Source organism: Microtus oregoni, unplaced genomic scaffold (assembly GCF_018167655.1).
Source record: "Microtus oregoni isolate MIOR12 unplaced genomic scaffold, Mior012 000032F_ref0000030, whole genome shotgun sequence".
Lineage (NCBI taxonomy): Eukaryota > Metazoa > Chordata > Mammalia > Rodentia > Cricetidae > Microtus > Microtus oregoni.
Window position 1 is genome coordinate 16,248,381 of NW_024543091.1, and position 17,426 is coordinate 16,265,806.

The 17,426-nt window shown below is 39.6% G+C and overlaps 1 protein-coding gene across 1 annotated transcript in view; it reads right to left on the reverse strand.

The window, feature by feature from the left end:
* Nucleotides 1-11,283: 11,283 nt before the first annotated feature.
* Nucleotides 11,284-17,426, reverse strand: part of Adam10 (ADAM metallopeptidase domain 10) — a 103,773-nt gene continuing 97,630 nt past the window's right edge. The window contains exons 15-16 of the mRNA XM_041679534.1: nt 14,994-15,120; nt 11,284-13,540 (exon numbers count right to left, since the gene is read on the reverse strand). Of these exons, the coding sequence (XP_041535468.1) occupies nt 13,446-13,540; nt 14,994-15,120 (222 nt within the window). The 3' untranslated portion in view covers nt 11,284-13,445. The remainder of the gene's footprint in view (nt 13,541-14,993; nt 15,121-17,426) is intronic.

Here is a 17,426-nt window from a genome sequence, read left to right on the forward strand (position 1 = left end):
CTTACGGAGCCATCTCTGCTGCCCCTAGTCAGCACTTCTTTGATGACAGTGGTTTCTAAGCCTGGCCATGTTCTTTTGCGTGGATTTTTATGGAAACGGTTTTCTTTCACTGCATTCTAGATAATCTACAGGGTTTGCTTTATTTTCTTTACACTAAAGGTTATTTGGGGTGCATTCTTCAATTCACAGTTAAGCTATTTTGGTCATTTTAGAATCATTTCTAATTTTATTGAATGATGCTATAAAGACTTGTCATTTCTAAATTTCTAAAGTCTTTAAGACTTTCTTTGTAATCCTTACAATGATTGTAAGTCCTTACAATGTTCTGTGGGGTATATGAAAAAAAATAGGTTTTGTTTTGTTTTGCTTTTTACTTTATAACTATAAACATATGAAATAAACTGAGTTTACTAGCTGGATATAGTGGTGTATATCTGTAATTCCAGCATTTGGAAGCTGAAGCAGAAGAATCATGAGGTCCAAGCCAGCTTTTCCAAAACAAACAAAAAAAGCTTTTTAAAAATAAAATGAGTTTGTTGATTGTATATTAAAACTAACCCTGCAAAAGATTTTAAAATCTCTATTCTTATTAAATTGTATTTGCAGTTACACTGATTCTCATAAGCTTACTAATATTGGTTCTGACTCATAAGATGTTCCTTATTATGCATTTTAGTGTTTTTTTAATCCCAAACTCCTAAGGGCCTCACATTTACTAGGCAAATAGTCCACAACTGCATTATCCCCACTTTCATTATGTCTTACAGACTTTATCTCTTCACTGACAACTTTTTTTTAAAGTTTCTTTACAACTTTGTTTTAGGGCAGACAAGATGACTCAGTAGGTAAGGGTACTTGCTGACAAGCTGCTGATCTGAGTTTGATCCCTGAGATTCACATGGTGGGAGGAGAATGACATCAGCCAGTTGCCATCTAACTTCACTTTTGCCATGACGTGAATGTGCATACACATATACACAACACACACATACACATACACAAATAAAACAATTAAAAATATTTAAACTTTAGAAAAATATTTTTGTTCTAGATGGATTATAGATAACCAATTTAAAATTTTAACTCAACTAATTGCCTCTGACTTTAATGTAGGAATCTAGCCCACTCATACTTAGTGTAATAACTAGACCTCATGATCTTATTGGCTTCCTTTACTAATTATTTCTTCTTTTCATGTTTCTTTATTTTTACACACTGATAAAATTTCCATTTCCAGCTCCTTAATTTGGCTTCTTTTACAGATTCTTGGCTACTTTCCCTTCTCTGTTGCTCACAACCAAGTATTTCTTTACCAAGCTATGAAAACTAGACACATATTTCCTCCCACCCAAATACTCTGTTCCTCCCCTGCTTCATTCCTCACAGCAGACCTCAAGACTGCTTTCACTTCCCCTCCAGCTGCATAGCCACTCCAGGGAGAACACTGGAATATTTCTTTTCTTCCCACCCACCCCCATGCCCAGATCTGCTGAGATTTGCTTACTATTTTTAGTACCAGACTGTAGAAGAGTTGTCAAGGCAGATGGTGATGTGATCCACTCAAGATGGGAAGAGACTTTTGCAGAGTGGCAGGCCAAAGGCCTTTCAGAGACAGAAGGACACACGTATCTCTCCTCTTTGAATAGCAGGTATCAGAATACATCTTGATTTAGGCTCGGTTTTTGCTTTACTGTTCTTCTGAGATTTCATATTATCTTGGCTTTTCCAAGTTCTACTGTAAACACTGGTTTATTTAACCAACCCCAAGTAAAAGGAATTGGGAACTCATTCTTAGATGTTTCTATAAAACTTAGTGAGCCTGAGGTGGGGGAGGAGCTTGGTTGATAGAGAGCTTGCCTAGCAAGCACAAAGCCTTAGTTCATCCTTAGCACCTAATGTGATGGTGTATACTTGTAATCCCAGAACTTGAGAGGTAAAGGCATGAGGATTAGAAGAAACTCAAAGACATTGTCAACCTTATAGTAAGGTTGAGGTTGGCACAGTGCTGAGTAAGGTATAGTGGTAATCCTAGCACTTGGGCACAGAGGAAGGCAGATTTCTTTGAGTTCAAGGCCAGCCTGGCCTACACAGTACGCCCTTAGGCCAGTCAATGTTGTGTAGTGAGAACTTGTCTCAAAAAAAAAAAAAACCCAAACAAAAAACAACAAACAACAAAATGCCCCATAAGGAAAAGGCAGAAGAGAGCCAAGCTGCAGAGTCTGCCCAGGTCATTTCCACGTTGTCCTTTTCTCTCCCTGCTTTTTGGTTTTCCATGTTGTAGCTCTAGTGCAATTAGCAGACCCATACCAAGTCAGTTCTTTCTCCATCAACAGAACCTGTTCCTCCCTGAGGGAACTTGTATACTCTGACTCGTGCTCATAGTTTGGAGACTGATTGTGCCGAGGAGCATGTCCTCTCACCACTGATGCTTCCTAGAACTCCAGGCGCAAGTTCCTCCCCATCTCAGACACTCCTTACTTTCCTGTCTCTTCTCTCACACACTTGCCCTTCTGGATTTCTGTTATCTCTTGTTTTCTGGCTCTACTTTCCTTAAACACTTGCTGAGATATCAACAAATGACTCTTTTCTCCAATTCATCTCTTGACAATTTAGAGCTCAAAAGTATGCTTTTGGCCAGAAAAAGCAAACAAAAACCCCTGTGAGTTAAAATAAATCTTTCCACCTTTAAGTGTATTGTTTCAGGAATTTTTGTTACCATCACAGGAAGTTGGTGTGACGCTTCCAGTTGTCAACTGGACAAGATCTAGAATCACTTCTGGGAAGTGGACTATCTGGACATCCCTGTCGGAGATTATATTCCTATCTTGATTGTGGAAGGAACCATTCCCTGGGCACAGGATCCTGGGCTATATAAAATGGAGTAAGGGGATTGGGCAGCTGCATCCTGGCTCCTGGCTGTGAATGTGGTGCAGTCAGTAGCATCACACTTGCTGTTTTGACTTTCCTCCACGATGTACTAGACCCTCAGTGGTAAGCCCCATAAACCCCTTCTCTCGTAAGTTGCTCTAGTCAGGCCATCTCATTACAACAGGAAAAGAAACTGAGACACTTACCTAACACACATGACTATTCCTAGACTTGGAAAGGATAATAACAGGCCTAACCACAGACCCACTATCCTTCAAGTACATGACTGTAGTAGGGTTTTTTACTCTTTTACTCTTAGCTCTTTGGGTGCTCACTACCCAGTTCCCAAATAAATAGAGTCTTATTATTACTTATAAATACCTGGCCTTCCTTTGGCTTATTTCTAGCCTTTTTTTTTTTTTTTTTTTTTTGAGACAGGGTTGCTGGCCTTGACCTCATAGAGATCTGGCTGTCTCTGTCTCTGGAGTGCCACCACTACCCAAGTCATCTTTCCTTAACGTAAATTAAACCATTTACTTTTTGCCTCTGGACTTATACCATTTCTATTTCTGCATCTTTCTTCTTACTCTGTAGCTGGTTTTGTGGCTGGGTGGCTGGCCCCTCATGCCCTCCTCTCCTTTTCTCGCTCTTTTTAGCATGCTCTCTCTCTTACCTTCTCCTTCTACTTATTCTCTCTGCCTACCAGCCTTGCCTATTTTCCTCTTCTGCCTTGCTATTGGTCATTCAGCTCTTTATTAGACCAATCAGTTGTTTTAGACAGGCAAAATAAAACAGCTTCACAGAGTTAAACAAATGCAACATACAAGGATGCAACATTTTTGCATCATTAAACAAATATTTCACAGAATAAATGAATGTAACACATCTTCAACTAATATTCCACAACACATGGCCATTTGAGAAGAGACCTAAAGTCAGGAAATTAAATATACTTAGTTCAATAAGCAGTTTTTCATACAAAAACAAGTTGGTATTTGGGTATCCCCCACATGCAAGGTGCCTCATGTACATTCTCTTTCTTCAGCATACTTCCCTGAGGTGCTTGATATTGCTTCACAGATGAGACACCAAGCACGAGCTTTACTGGACTTTACAAGGTCACATGGGTAACAAACCATCAGCTCCTTCCTTACAAATTTTGTCATCTATAAATGTAGCTACTACTGCAATCAGCAACCGAAACCATCCTTCATTCTTTAACCCACTGGATCCCGTGTTGTAAGCATTCTTCACACTGGATCCACTGTTTTTTCATGTTAGAAAGTCACTGTGCCCCATCCCCTGACTCCTCATCTCCACTTGAATCCTTTCACAGGAGCTGTTAAGATGGCTCAGCCAGCAATGGCACATGCTACCAAGCCCACTTCCCTAAGTTGTCCTCTGACCTCCATACGCCATCCTTGGAGGGCTACAGGGACAAACTTCAGTCATGTAGTAGGTGAGCAATAGGAGTTGCCAAGCCTCTGAGTGAGCGCCATTCTTTTAGTTTGACCGAAGGCTGTAGTATGGCCTGAAATGGTAGGGTTCCGGAAGTGTGGAGCAGGTGCAAAGAGGCTCCATGTTCTGAGCCCAAGTTTATGGCATTTATGATACTGAGGTCATGGTTTAAAAGTCCAAGAGCCTTTCATAATTCTAAGACTATTGGGCCAACATCCTAAGGAGAATATCACATCTGCTAATTTCCTCAGCAGTCATTCACAAATGAACAGTGTCAAGTACAAATAAACAAACAAAAACATTGAAAAAAAATAGAGGAGTCCAAATGACTAGGGTTACATCTAATAACATCAAGAGCAAAACTTACCTTTCCCCAGAATAAAAAAAGTTAGTTATTAATGGCCAGCATAGAGCCCATCCGGTGTCATTAAAATCACTATATATACACTATTTAACGCTCACTTCAGCCTTCTGGTGCAAGCACTGTTTTCACACATTCTTTCCCCTTTCCAACCAGGTCCTGCCTCCTCCCACAGACCCATTCTCACTCTAAATTCCGATTGCTGAGGGCCTCTCCCTCAGCACTAACCACAGTAGGAATGGCAAATTTAACTATATGAGTGCTTGATCAACATCTGTTTAACCTACTGGATCACAAACTTCACCAGAACGATGACATGGTTAAGCTGGTTATTTTTATGTAGCAGTGGTCTTACACAATCAAACCCTTAAAAAATGTCCAGGGCCAGGGGAGCTGGCTCAGCAAACAAAGGAATTACCATCCAAGCTGATGTCCATACTAAAAGCCAGATATGGGGGTCATGAATAATCCCAGTACCATGGCACTAACTCCCTCAAGTTGCCCTCTGACTTACAATCACACCGTGTGTGTGTGTGTGTGTGTGTGTGTGTGTGTGTGTGTGTGAACCTAGACAAAAGTTCACAGGTGGGGAGGGCATAGACCCTTATGCGGGAACCTACCCTTATGCCCAAATCCATGGGTCCCCACAAAAGCCAACAAAGGAGACCGAGTCTCATACGTAAAAGCAAAGAGCCTTTATTTTAATCAAGTTTGCAAACTCAATCTCTCTGCATGTCCAATGTATTGGAATATCCGGAGAGTCCTGAGTTCAATTAGAATTGGGTTTTTATAGTAGTAAAGGTGGGGGTGAGGGGGGTCTCTGAGGTTCAGGACCCGATTGGCTGACATTTGTCTAGGGGTGTTCTGGTGCAGTATGTGCGGCACAGGTGATCTTACCTACAGCGGTTGGAATGTCAGGCATTTCCTTTGAATGGTCTGCTCTTGGGTGGGGGTTGGGTAATCTCAGCCTGCCAGGCATTGTCTCAGGGTAAACTATTGAGACTCCAGACTCTATTTAAATTTATCGATAGCCAGAGTCTCAGGTGATAATGGTTAGAAGTAAAGAACTTCCTTTGGGTGACCTGCCCAGACTTAGCTTCCATGGCTGGCCCCCACCCTACTACTGTTATTTTGATAAATGGACATGTTGTCAAGCTGCTGCTTAAATAGTTACACTTATATCCCTAGAATAGTGCTGCTTCTTTCTGCAATATGCAGCAGTTGATGCAGACCCAGAACTGGCCAAAATACAGAGTGAGTGGTCAGCCTCCAAAAGGCTTAGAGAGCATCACAAAAGAGTCTGTGTGTGTGTGTGTGTGTGTGTGTGTGAGAGAGAGAGAGAGAGAGAGAGAGAGAGAGAGAGAGAGAGAGAGACGCTGTCTTCTAGACATGGCATGATCATAAACTCACAACCACTCTGGTTACCTGCGCACGATCAAGCCCATCAATAACTCCATCACGGACAGGTGAGGCACTCATGAGACTCAACCTCTAGCTGAGGAACTACTAACAATTGATGGGTGATAAGGGAAAGGGTCATTTTTGTGTGTGTGTTAGGGGGCAGTATGGTCACTAGTAGGCTACTCATGCTCTTGCAGGCAGCACAAAGTAGACACAGTGGGTTATTAAAAATGAACATGAAGCTGATGGGACATGTGCTGGTGTTTGGGCCTGGCAGGGGCAAGTTGGAGGTGAATATAAAAATGTTTGCACAAAACTGTCAAGAACAACTACAAAGTATTTAATATTTTTTTAGTGTCTGGTTTAAAAAAAAAAAACTTACTCTCTATTTTATGAGCATGAGTGTTTAGCCTACATGTATGCCTATATATGCCTGGTGCCAGCAGGGCACTGGATCACCTGGGACTGGAGTTATGGTTGAGTGTGAGGGACCATATGGGTGCTGGGAATCAAATCCAGGTCCTCTAAAAGAGCAGCCAGTGATCTTAACTGCTGAGATATCTCTCTAGCAGCTAACATAAATAATTTTTCAAACAATTTGACCAGTGAATGACAGATGGATAACCAGTGCATACATTTTAGCATGTATGCAGAGAATAGGTCATAGAATTCCAACTCTGCTCTGATGGAAGTGAGGGGGGAAGAAAGGGCTAACAAAGATGCTAATATATGTCCCCATGAAAAATGAAAATTAAGAACCATAACAGAACTAAATTAGGAAAAATGAATAACACTTAACACCTTAATTTATAAAAACTGACAGTCTGTGTTCAGAAACACACAAGGTTAAAGCCTATGCCTGAGTCAAGGGCAGAAAAAATAGTAAAACACATTATGACAACTACAGTAACTGGATTACCAGCAATACTCAATACTAATCAGCCTTCAGTCTCCCAAAACTCTTTTCATATAAGACAACCCACACTATAACTAATTATTCTAATCCTGTTATGAAAAGAAAAAGAAAATTCCAAGATAGCTTTTTAAAAAACATTTTCACTGCCAGGGATCATTATCACTTGAACAGGAAAGACGACAACTCCAATTTACTGTACTGAGCTACTTAACATTTACCCCAAAGCAGGATTTGTAAACTTACTGTGGCTAATCTGACCATTACCCACATTCTGATGTTTAACAGAAAAGAGTTCTTTTCCTTAAACAGTTAGCAAGCCACACAAAAAGAAGGCAAGGAGAGCTCAAACAGTTGCTAACTAAGACTCCCTAATGACTGATAGTTTCAAAATTTACCTCATATTCAAAACCAATTAATCATTCATTGGAACTGAAGCAGAATATAATTATGTTAGACTGATTGGTTCATGCTTAATTCCACTAAAAATCATGGAGGTTATAAATTAAGTCTTGAGTAAACCTCTATATGAACTCAATCCATATTTAAAACATTTTTTAATGAAAACATTTAAAAATAGGTAGAGAAAATAGTATAATGAGTTACTAAGCACCCACTGCCTACTTCAAGCAATTATCAACTCATAACCAATCCTTTTTCAACTTATCTTCCACACACTGGCCAACTCCAATTCCTTAGTTATTTCCAAAGAAATCTTAAGACACTAAACATCACTTTTATAATATTTCAGTTTGCATTTCTAAATGATATTGGCTCCCTTTAAAAATGTAACCGCATGGCACTATAACATAACAATAAAATATAGACGGACTGGGGAATGTAGCTCAGATGGTAGGATGTTCGCCTAGCATGCATGAAGCCCTGCGTTCAACCTCCGGCACCTAACAAAAAAATTAAAATAAAATGTAAACACTATCAACAACTATCAAATAAATTTTCACATACCCGTAATGATCTTTAAGTTTTTCCACTGCAAAATCCAAATAAGTTCATCAATTGTCTTGGCAAGCTAAGTTCCTTTTAATTAATCTTTTCCTTTCTTTGAATTTTAGCTCGTCACACAAGATGGGGTTATTTGCTCTGTAGTTTTTTTGAATTCTGAATTGTGCGAACTTTCCCCCATGATTTTATTTGTTCCTTTATTTCCTCCATTTCTAGAAAGCAGTGTCAGTTCTGGAAGCTAGACTGGTGAGCTTGCTCCCGAAGAGATGATCTTCCATTGAGAGTGCAATCCACCTGCTATCTCTTCCAGAGGCTGTCAGTGACTGGGGAGATGAGAGGACAGCAGAATCAGTCCCACCCCCTAATCACCTGAGGGTAAAATGGTGACATCTTAATTCTGTATTTTTTTCTTCAGTTTGTTGGCCAGAATGTCTCTAAAATTTGCATATTCCAAAGGCAAATATGAATTTGTAAAGCTGGGGTTTCAGTCTCTTGAAGATATTTTTACTGTTGTTAAGATTATCTTCAAAGTGCTTCCTGAATCACTGTATAGACCTATGGGGTGACAGAATTCTCTACACCCAGGATTTATCCAAAGAAGTCTGATTCTGTTGAAGAAGAGTATTTGAAGACATAGCTGGGATACCAATTTTTTACCTTCATGAAATCAATTAAACAGAAGTCTTTCACTGCTGTTTCTAGTAAACTTATGTGGCTGCATATTTACAGATTTTCAAAGTGTGAACCCCTCTTTAAGAATTTCTTTTGAAAGATGAAAGACACTAGCACATTTATATATCAACGACCTTTTAAATATCTTTAACGCAAAACTCCAGTTTTAAGAATGATTTATCATTAGGTTTAGATTTCCACAAAGGACTATTTAAAACAATGAGCCATCTGGAACTTAAAGTAAAAATGCATACATACCTCCATAGGGTGCAATCATTACAGCCATCAGAATGGTTAATACAGCATCAATATTTTGTTAAACAGGAAAGGTGGGTTTACAAATTATGCTTTTAATCATATGTATTTACTCATAAACTGTGCCCTCAAATCTTGACAGTGCAAACCAGACCTCCTCTATCTCACTCCTGGCTGCCCATTTCCATTTTGTGTTTAGAATTTGGTGTCTCTAGATCTGCTAAACCAGACAGGACTCCTTTGCCTGCTTCGCAGTTGTCAAAAATGTTCTTGTTTCCATGCCTTTCATTTCATCTGTTCTTTGTTGGACTAGCCCTGCCATTTTCATGGGGATTTCAGGACAGAGAGAAGGTAATAAACACTGCATTCAACCTTCTTATATTTTATCTAGTGCCCAGTTGCTTTTTAATAGAAAACACATTCTGAAAAACTTAGCAACTGTAAAGTATACAATTTCTGATAGAAATAGCAATATGTACATATCTTAAATCACAAAGCATATAGGAACATAGAGTACAAAGGTTCAATCTCTGTCTTAATAAAGAGCTGGCTCCAGAAACAGTACTGAAAATGTTAAACTGGTAGTAAATGCGGAAAGGGAATCAAGTGGAAGTCTTTATTTTTGTTGTTGCTGTTGTGGCTTTCCTGTTTTGAAACTTGTCTGCTCTGTTGCCCAGGCTGGCTTCTATGGAAACAAGCAATCCTGCCTCAGCCTCCCAAGTAGTTGGGTCTACTGGCAAATGTGCTGTACCTGCTTAGTAGTTTTTAATTGAGAATCAAAAATGCTAACACCAAAGCTGCACTCTGGGTTTTGCTTCTGACACAGAAAAGTTTTCCTCAATAATTCTTAACACCATTACTGACCCCTCTAAAGATGTACTATCCTCACCAGCTGCCGTTAACTAGCATCTTCCTTGCTCTCTCAATTTGCTCCCTGACCCTTTAAATACGGAAGATGCCCATCTCCCTTGTACCAGTGAAGACAGGAAGTCTATGTTCACAATGCGTTGGCTATTTCGATGCTCTGAGATCTCAGATTAGAAATACTATATGAGAACTTAAGGATTTTCCAAGGACAAGTATACACACCTCACAGCCACCAAAAATACCAGGTCGAGAACAGCAATTGGGTCTTAAAATGCAATAGCTGCCCAAGATGGGACTTAGGAATAGAAAATTTGGCTCAGTTTAGGCAAATCTTTTCTTTCACATCCCAGAAAATTCAAGTACTCAGAGAACAAAGTACTGAAGATACTGAAAAGTCAAGACTAATCTTAAAAAGCTATTTTTTCCTTAAATAAATCCTTCCCTGACCTGCACATTGCCTAGTGCTATGGAAATTGCTAAATTCTGAAACAGTAATGATTTGTTTATAAACTGGAGTCAAAATTTAGAAAACTACACCAAAATAAATTCCAAACAAAATTTAAGCAGCAATAAAAAAAAAAAAAAGCACCAAATTTGTAATTACCTGGGGTGGGGGTTGGTGAAAATCACCAGTTTCATGGAAAAAACAACTTTCCCCCTCCGATTATTATTAAATAATTCTACTGTGAAAGTATTATAAGGTGGGCACAGATACAGATGCCCCTGATTCCAGCACTTGGAAGGCAGAGGCAAGGGATGGTGAGTTCAATGCCAGCTACACAGCGAAACCTCTATTTCAAAACCAAAATAAATAATATTTATTATGTAATAGATCCAATCATCTATAGCTAGTCTTAATTTTAAAAAAGGAATTTGGGGCATATTATTCCATGAAGAGCACTACTTTATGTACAAAATAATTTCTTTTGTAGGTAACACTATGATATCAATTCTCTACAATAAATCTTACAAGATAGGAAAACATTAGTTCAAAATTTCAAATATATCTCCATTAGACCAGGTCTTATTTTGTGTGGGAGCACTCGGGAAGTGCTATGAATTGAAGATGGAGTCCATGTGCATGCTAGGCAACTAGTCTAGCAGGATTGTTCAGAGATCTTGCATGTAGCCCAGGTTGGCCTTTAACTCCCCGAATCCTACTTTAGCCTCTGCAGTACTGAGATTATAGACGTGCACTCCCAAACCCAATAAATTAGACATTAATAAGGCACATAGCATGCAGAACTTTGGAAACAGAAAGAAGACTGCAGGTTTCCAGTTAGGCTCGGCTCTTCACTAGACAAGTCCTGGAGACTGACTACAGTGAAAAGCAGTGCTGCAGAGTGATTTTTAACTGTGTATGTGTGACAGTGATACCCAATAGGACTGCTCATTGTGGCTCTTCCCTGGGAGCAAGGATGCCTGCACTCGCAGGAGGACACCGTTCTGCTGAGCAGTCTTTCACTCAGTAGGGCAACTGCCTCTGACAGTTCTCTGAGTTCAAAGAGAGGACAGACCCGTCAAATTGATTTCATCAAGTCTATTTATTAATGCATTTCAAGTTTCAAAAAACCTTACATCTTTGCACAATACTTTATTTTTTGCAGGTTTTAGTAAAAATTTCCAAAGTGAACAAAAAAAAAAAAGATACTGTATAAAACACAGTGGACATTAAACTGACAGTAGTATTAGATCTCACTGGTCCTGATCCTTTCATTTTTTTACCACATCTTAATTTGCAGTGGAAACAGTTCAGTGCATGTATCTCTTCAGAAAACATTTAACTTAGACTCAAAATAAAACAAGGCAGTGTACAACTGCCAAAACCCTACCACAGGATAACATTACAAGCAAAAAATGTACATGTTCCAAAGTCTACCACACTCAAGAAGTTACTAAGAACTCTTGCAGAATAAAAGTCATCGTTTCAGAAATGCAAACCCACTTCCAACCTTTGCACAGTCCAAAAACAAAGGCATTTGAATGACTTAAAGCAGTGTCATACACAGCTACCTACTTGTTGGGTTAGAATTATTTATAGTCTATCTGGGGTTTCATGTACAAAATTTGTCTCTAAATCATGTACAAAAAGCTGTTTTGAAAAAAGTCACCACGTACTGTACAAGTTTACAAGGAGAGATCCCATTGTTTCTCTAGCGTTTTTGGCCTTGCTGGCTCGCGTCACATTATGAGTGATTGTGTAAACCTTAGACTCTTAAGAAAAAAAGAAAAGAAAGCCAAACACAGTAATCTTGTCAACCTTCCCTAAATTTGCCTCCTATGTAAAGCCAGGAAAATCACTGCTGTTGACTTCTAATTTAAGTGATGTAGCTGGAAAACAGAAGCAATGAATATGTCACAAGCTTACAGTTTTTAATGCCCCCTCCATTTTCTGCATAGCAATAAGCCTGTTAATACACTAAATGCTTTTGCTTTCTCTTTCTTTAAAAATGCCAATTATTTATATCTGCTTTAAAAAGAAGTTTGTAATGGGACACTGTGCTGTCTACCTTTATTGTTGTTAAAATGGCTTACGGGTTGGAAAAACAATGTCAGAAGGCCTATCTACAATTTCAACTACCTGCCAAGCAAATTACTAATTTCTAGTGGTTACCAATGATCAGTGATGGTGTGCTGAAGAATGGTCCAAATATTTCAATGAAGACACTGATTTTCTTTTTCATATCAGATAAAAACAGAATTGGCAAACTTTAAGTATATGGAATACACAAAGGAATAAGCAGGCCACAAATGAAAATAATTATTTCTGACATAATTCCTACCAAGGCATCAAGGCATGAATAAAATTTCACCTAACAATTTAAAAAGGGAATTGAATTAGGAAGTGTAAAATACTAAGCAGAAACCAAACATTTACATAAAGAACTGACTCTGAAGCCAAATGTTGTTGCTGTCCAGTTCGTACTCCGATCAGCTGTGTTCTTCAGCACAGTCTTTCCTGCTCACAACAGCCATGCGACAAGACAAAAAGATCTATGTAAGAACCAACTCCATGGTAAGAAAAGGGAAAATGATTCTATTTCAAAACTGCCTGTGTGAAGCATTACAGAATCCTGGACCACTGAACACCACCATTCTCTGTTATCCTGAGTATGTCAATTAAACAGTAATTTTTCATTAAGAGCGGGAAAAATTTATAATACAAAGAAACATCCATATTGCAATTTCTGTTTACAATTGCACAGAGAAGTACAGTGTACGTAAGAAATACATGTCTGCATATAACAAGGTATGTACATTGGCAAGTGATATATCCAATGTTGAGGTGGTCGAGCCTCCCAGCCTTGATTGGCAGTTGAAAAAAATATATTTCAATTTGTGATAAAAGTTCATCGAGAGCCAAGTGTGTCTGCAATGAAGAAAATGCAGCAACGAAGAACAGGGAACAGGGGCACATCATAATATTCTAAGACTTTGTGCCATTAGGTTAAAAATATCTGTCCATAAGAAAATTGGGTTCCTTTTCCATCCACCCCCCCAAAATTGGAATTTTCAGGCTTTAAATTTTAAGTAATTCCACCTGGTCTGAGGACATGATCTCTTGCCATTTTTTCTTCAACTATGAACTGTGAGGGTTTCGTCTGGAGATGATGACTTAACAGGTTTCTCTTTGGAGTGAAGTTTTCCCACTGTAGGCACTAGGAAGAACCAAGGCAAAAGCTGCAATTAGCGTCGCATGTGTCCCATTTGATAACTCTCCCGGGGCCTCTGACGCGGGGGCTGCTGAATGGGTTGCGGCGGTCTCCTCCTCTTTAAAGTGCCTGTAACGAAAGCAAAACAGTTTATTGTTCATCACCTCCTATAAGCAAGAAAAATTATTCTTTGTGACTGATCAGCAGAAGTATGTGCCCTGTAACACAGTTTTCAATTTTCTGGTGGCCATAATAAGAAAGTAATAATACTAAATAATTTTAATACTTATTTCATTTAGGCCAATTCAAGTTAAAAACACCAACTTTAACATATATTCAATATAAAAATTACTATAACGTTACACCATTTCATGTTGACTTTAAATCTGATTCGTATTTAATGTTTAACAGCCTTAAGAATTAGACTGATTTAAAAAAAAGAATTAGACTGATTAGTCTAAATTAACAGGTTTGAGGGCAGAATCTATGACTTGAACTCTGACAAGACAAGACACTTGAGGCTGGTCTGCACAGCAGGATGGCAACTAACTCATCCAGTCTGTTGTAAGGACGTGAAGACTATTCCTCTATGTGCTTAGCACTTTTTATGAAGGTTTAACAAATGACAATCAGTTTTCAGAGGTGTTAATACACAAATCAAATATCTGTTCCACTGAAGGAGAATGTCATGGTAACTGTGCCTAAAAGTGCCCTGTTGTTCTTGGAAATGTGTTAAAACATCCTCTCACCCCCACCACAACTTCTGGGCTCTCTTGTCCCAACACAGGAACAGAGGGAAAATACAAAGTAGAGGAAACTACTTTATGTAGGGGATTATAGTTGACTTGACAAGGCTCTCCTAGGAAAGGGGAGATGCTAGCACCCAACCCTGGCTTCCTTGCCACTGTCTCAGGTAATGTCTTCCCCACACATATGATGATTAGCCATTACACTCTGGAGAGGGAAAAGGAGGGACTGTTAAGCCTGACACAAAGAAGCTGATTCCTCTTGTCTTCTTCAAATGCCCAGACTTGATTTATCCTAGTGGTGGTATCCTCCCAAGGGAAAGATAGGGACTACTTGATAGGTCCTTAACATTTAAAGCTACTACACCAAGACTCCCCCACATAAAGATTTGTACTTCTCAGTAGGCCTCATCTAGGAGGAAAATGTGCTTCCGTGCCAGAAACTATTTCAAGAACACAGACATTACAAATAGTATCAGAGCCATTAACTATTCAGAGGAAAGACCAACAATTTAAAAGCAGTTTAACTACCATAACAAAAACAAGGTATGGTAACAGACAGACAAAAACAGGGGGTGGGGGAGTCTACTCAAAAATCAAAATGTTATTCTAAATGTTTCTTGACACACGATAAATCAGCATTACACTGGTAGTCAGTGACTACTAGATTGGACTGACGAACAAAAATATAACCAGTGAACATTTATCAGGTAATTTGTCAACAATAGAGCCCATAAACTCAGTTACTAAATGCCTTGTAGGTGCTGCATCCTTCATCCTCCCTGTCTGAAAGCTCTGGCTCTGCTCACAGCAGCACCCATTGCTCAGCACCTTACCTGGAAGTGGTTTAGGAGGAGGCAACTTTGGATTACTACTTGGAGTGTGAACACTGCAAATCTTGATAAATCCAGCCATTAACATGATCAGGGCAATTCCCATAAGAAGGACTGCCCACCAATGAGCCTGGACAGGAACAGAATTAAACTGTTTTAAGACAACAGATACTAACAACTATCATATGTAGTGTTTACAGCTTCTAAACGCTGAATATCCACATTGGCATTAATACAGATTATTGTAACACTTATGCAATTACTACTCATTATTTCTAGAAAAACAACATTCAAAATGCCTCTATCATCTGAGACTTTACATTACTTATTACCTCTGTAGTTGTGTTTACTCAGATCCTAAAACAAAAATACATGCTGTGCCAAAATACCACCCAGCCACTTTTTATGCATATATAAGCTCTCACATTAGAACAACTTTTATTTTACTTTGAATGACTCTCTGCAAACACCTTTCAGAAATCTGACCCAGAGTCAGCTGCATGCACCACATTACGCTCCTGAGCATGTTAGCATGAAAGGCCCATAACAAGGAGCTCAACTGGCACTCAATGGGCTTGCCTTGCCACCAAGATGAGGACCTAGGTTCAGATCCTTAAAATTCATGTAAAACGCCAGGAGTGAAAGCAAATACCTGAGGAGCAGAGACAAGTGGATCTCTGGGGCTTGCTGACCAGCCAGTTTAGCCAACCAGAAAGCGACAGGTTCAGTGAGAGACCCTACACCAACAACAAAATAGGTGGAAAGCAACATCCAGTATCAAATTCTGCCTCACACATGCATGTGCACATGCAATCCCCAAAGCAGACCACTGACAGAGACAGACAGACACACATAGACAATCTTTCTCTCTCCCTCCCTCCCTCCTCTCTCTCTCTCCTATGATATAAGAGTATTTCCTTAGTCAGGCCATGGTCATCACAAACCCATGCAAGCTTTGCCATCTGTTCCTCTCTGTTGTCCTTCAGTCTGGACGGGTCCCACAGATCCCCTCTGACCTTTAAGACTTTGAACCTTTTGGGACTAGAGAGATGGCCCAGTGGGTAAGAGAACTTGCTGCACTTACAAAGGATCTTGATATGATTCCCAGCACCTACATGACAGTTCACAATGATCTGTAAATCCAGCAACAGAGGATCCTATGCTCTCTTCCAGCCTCCATAGAGCCTTCATCCAGCAACTGATGGAAGCAGAGGCAGAGCTCCCTAAGTCCAGTCAAAGAGTTAGAGGAGCAAGAATATGAGCAAAGGGGTCAAGACCATGATGGAGATATCCACTGAAACAGTCTACCTGACTAACGGGTGCCCACCGACTCCAGCCTGACAGTGGGAGAACCAGCATAGGACCAAACATTCGCCCTCTGAATGTGGGTGACAGTTGCATGGCTGGCACAGACTGTCGGGCCACTGGCAGTGAGACCAGAATTTATCCCTAATGCTTGGACTGGCTTTTTGGAACCCATTCTCTCTCTGGAGGGATACGTTGCTCAGCCTAGATATAGTGGGGAGGTCCTTGGTCCTGCCTCAAAGCAATGTGTTAGACTTTGGTGACTTCCCATAGGAATCCTTACCCTCTCAGAGGAGTGGACAGGGGGTGAGGTGGGCAGGGGGTGGAAGGAGCAAGAGGAGGGGAGGGTTTGGGAACTGGGATTGGTATATAAAATGAAGAGTTTCTTAAAAAAATTAATTAAAAAAAGAAAAGGAAAAGAGGATAGTTTTATTTTTAATTTAAAAATGAACTTAGAAGGATTTATATTACATGTGGCTTGTCATTAGTCTCCTACAATCCTCAGGTTATTTTCTTTCTTTCTTCTGTTTATTTGAAGCAGCGTTTCTGTACAGCCCTGGCTGTCCCTGAACTGCTCTGTAGAGCAGGCTGGTCACAAACTCACAGAGATCCGCCTGCCTCTGCCTCCCTATTGCTGGGAATAAAGATGTGCGCCACCACCACTTGGCTCTATTTTCATTTTTATTCAATGGTCTATGACAGGAGTTTCCAGTTTGTCACTCTTATGCTCACTAATTGCAGGAATTGCAAACTTAAGTGCCCACATGGCAGTAAGGTGCAATGCAATTTAGCCTTCATGCTCAAAGATCTGTTTTTTTGATCAACGATCTGCTTTTCAGGTGAAGTTACAAATTTGAATTTTTATGTGAATTTTTTTGTTAAATACTGCCAAACTTGCTCAGAGTTTCTAAAAACTATGGGTAGACCACACAAAACATGTTGATGGGGGCTAAATCTGGCTTAAAAACCAGGTTTTTTTCCTTCAAGTTATGTATGGCAATTATTGTGTTAGTTTATGATCTATGGGTAAAATGAAAGTCTAAAAGACCAAACATCAGTTTTTGTTGTTTCCCAACTGCTCCAAATATGCAGATATGTGTTCTACTGAATGTGCATTTGGAGACTTGAAGC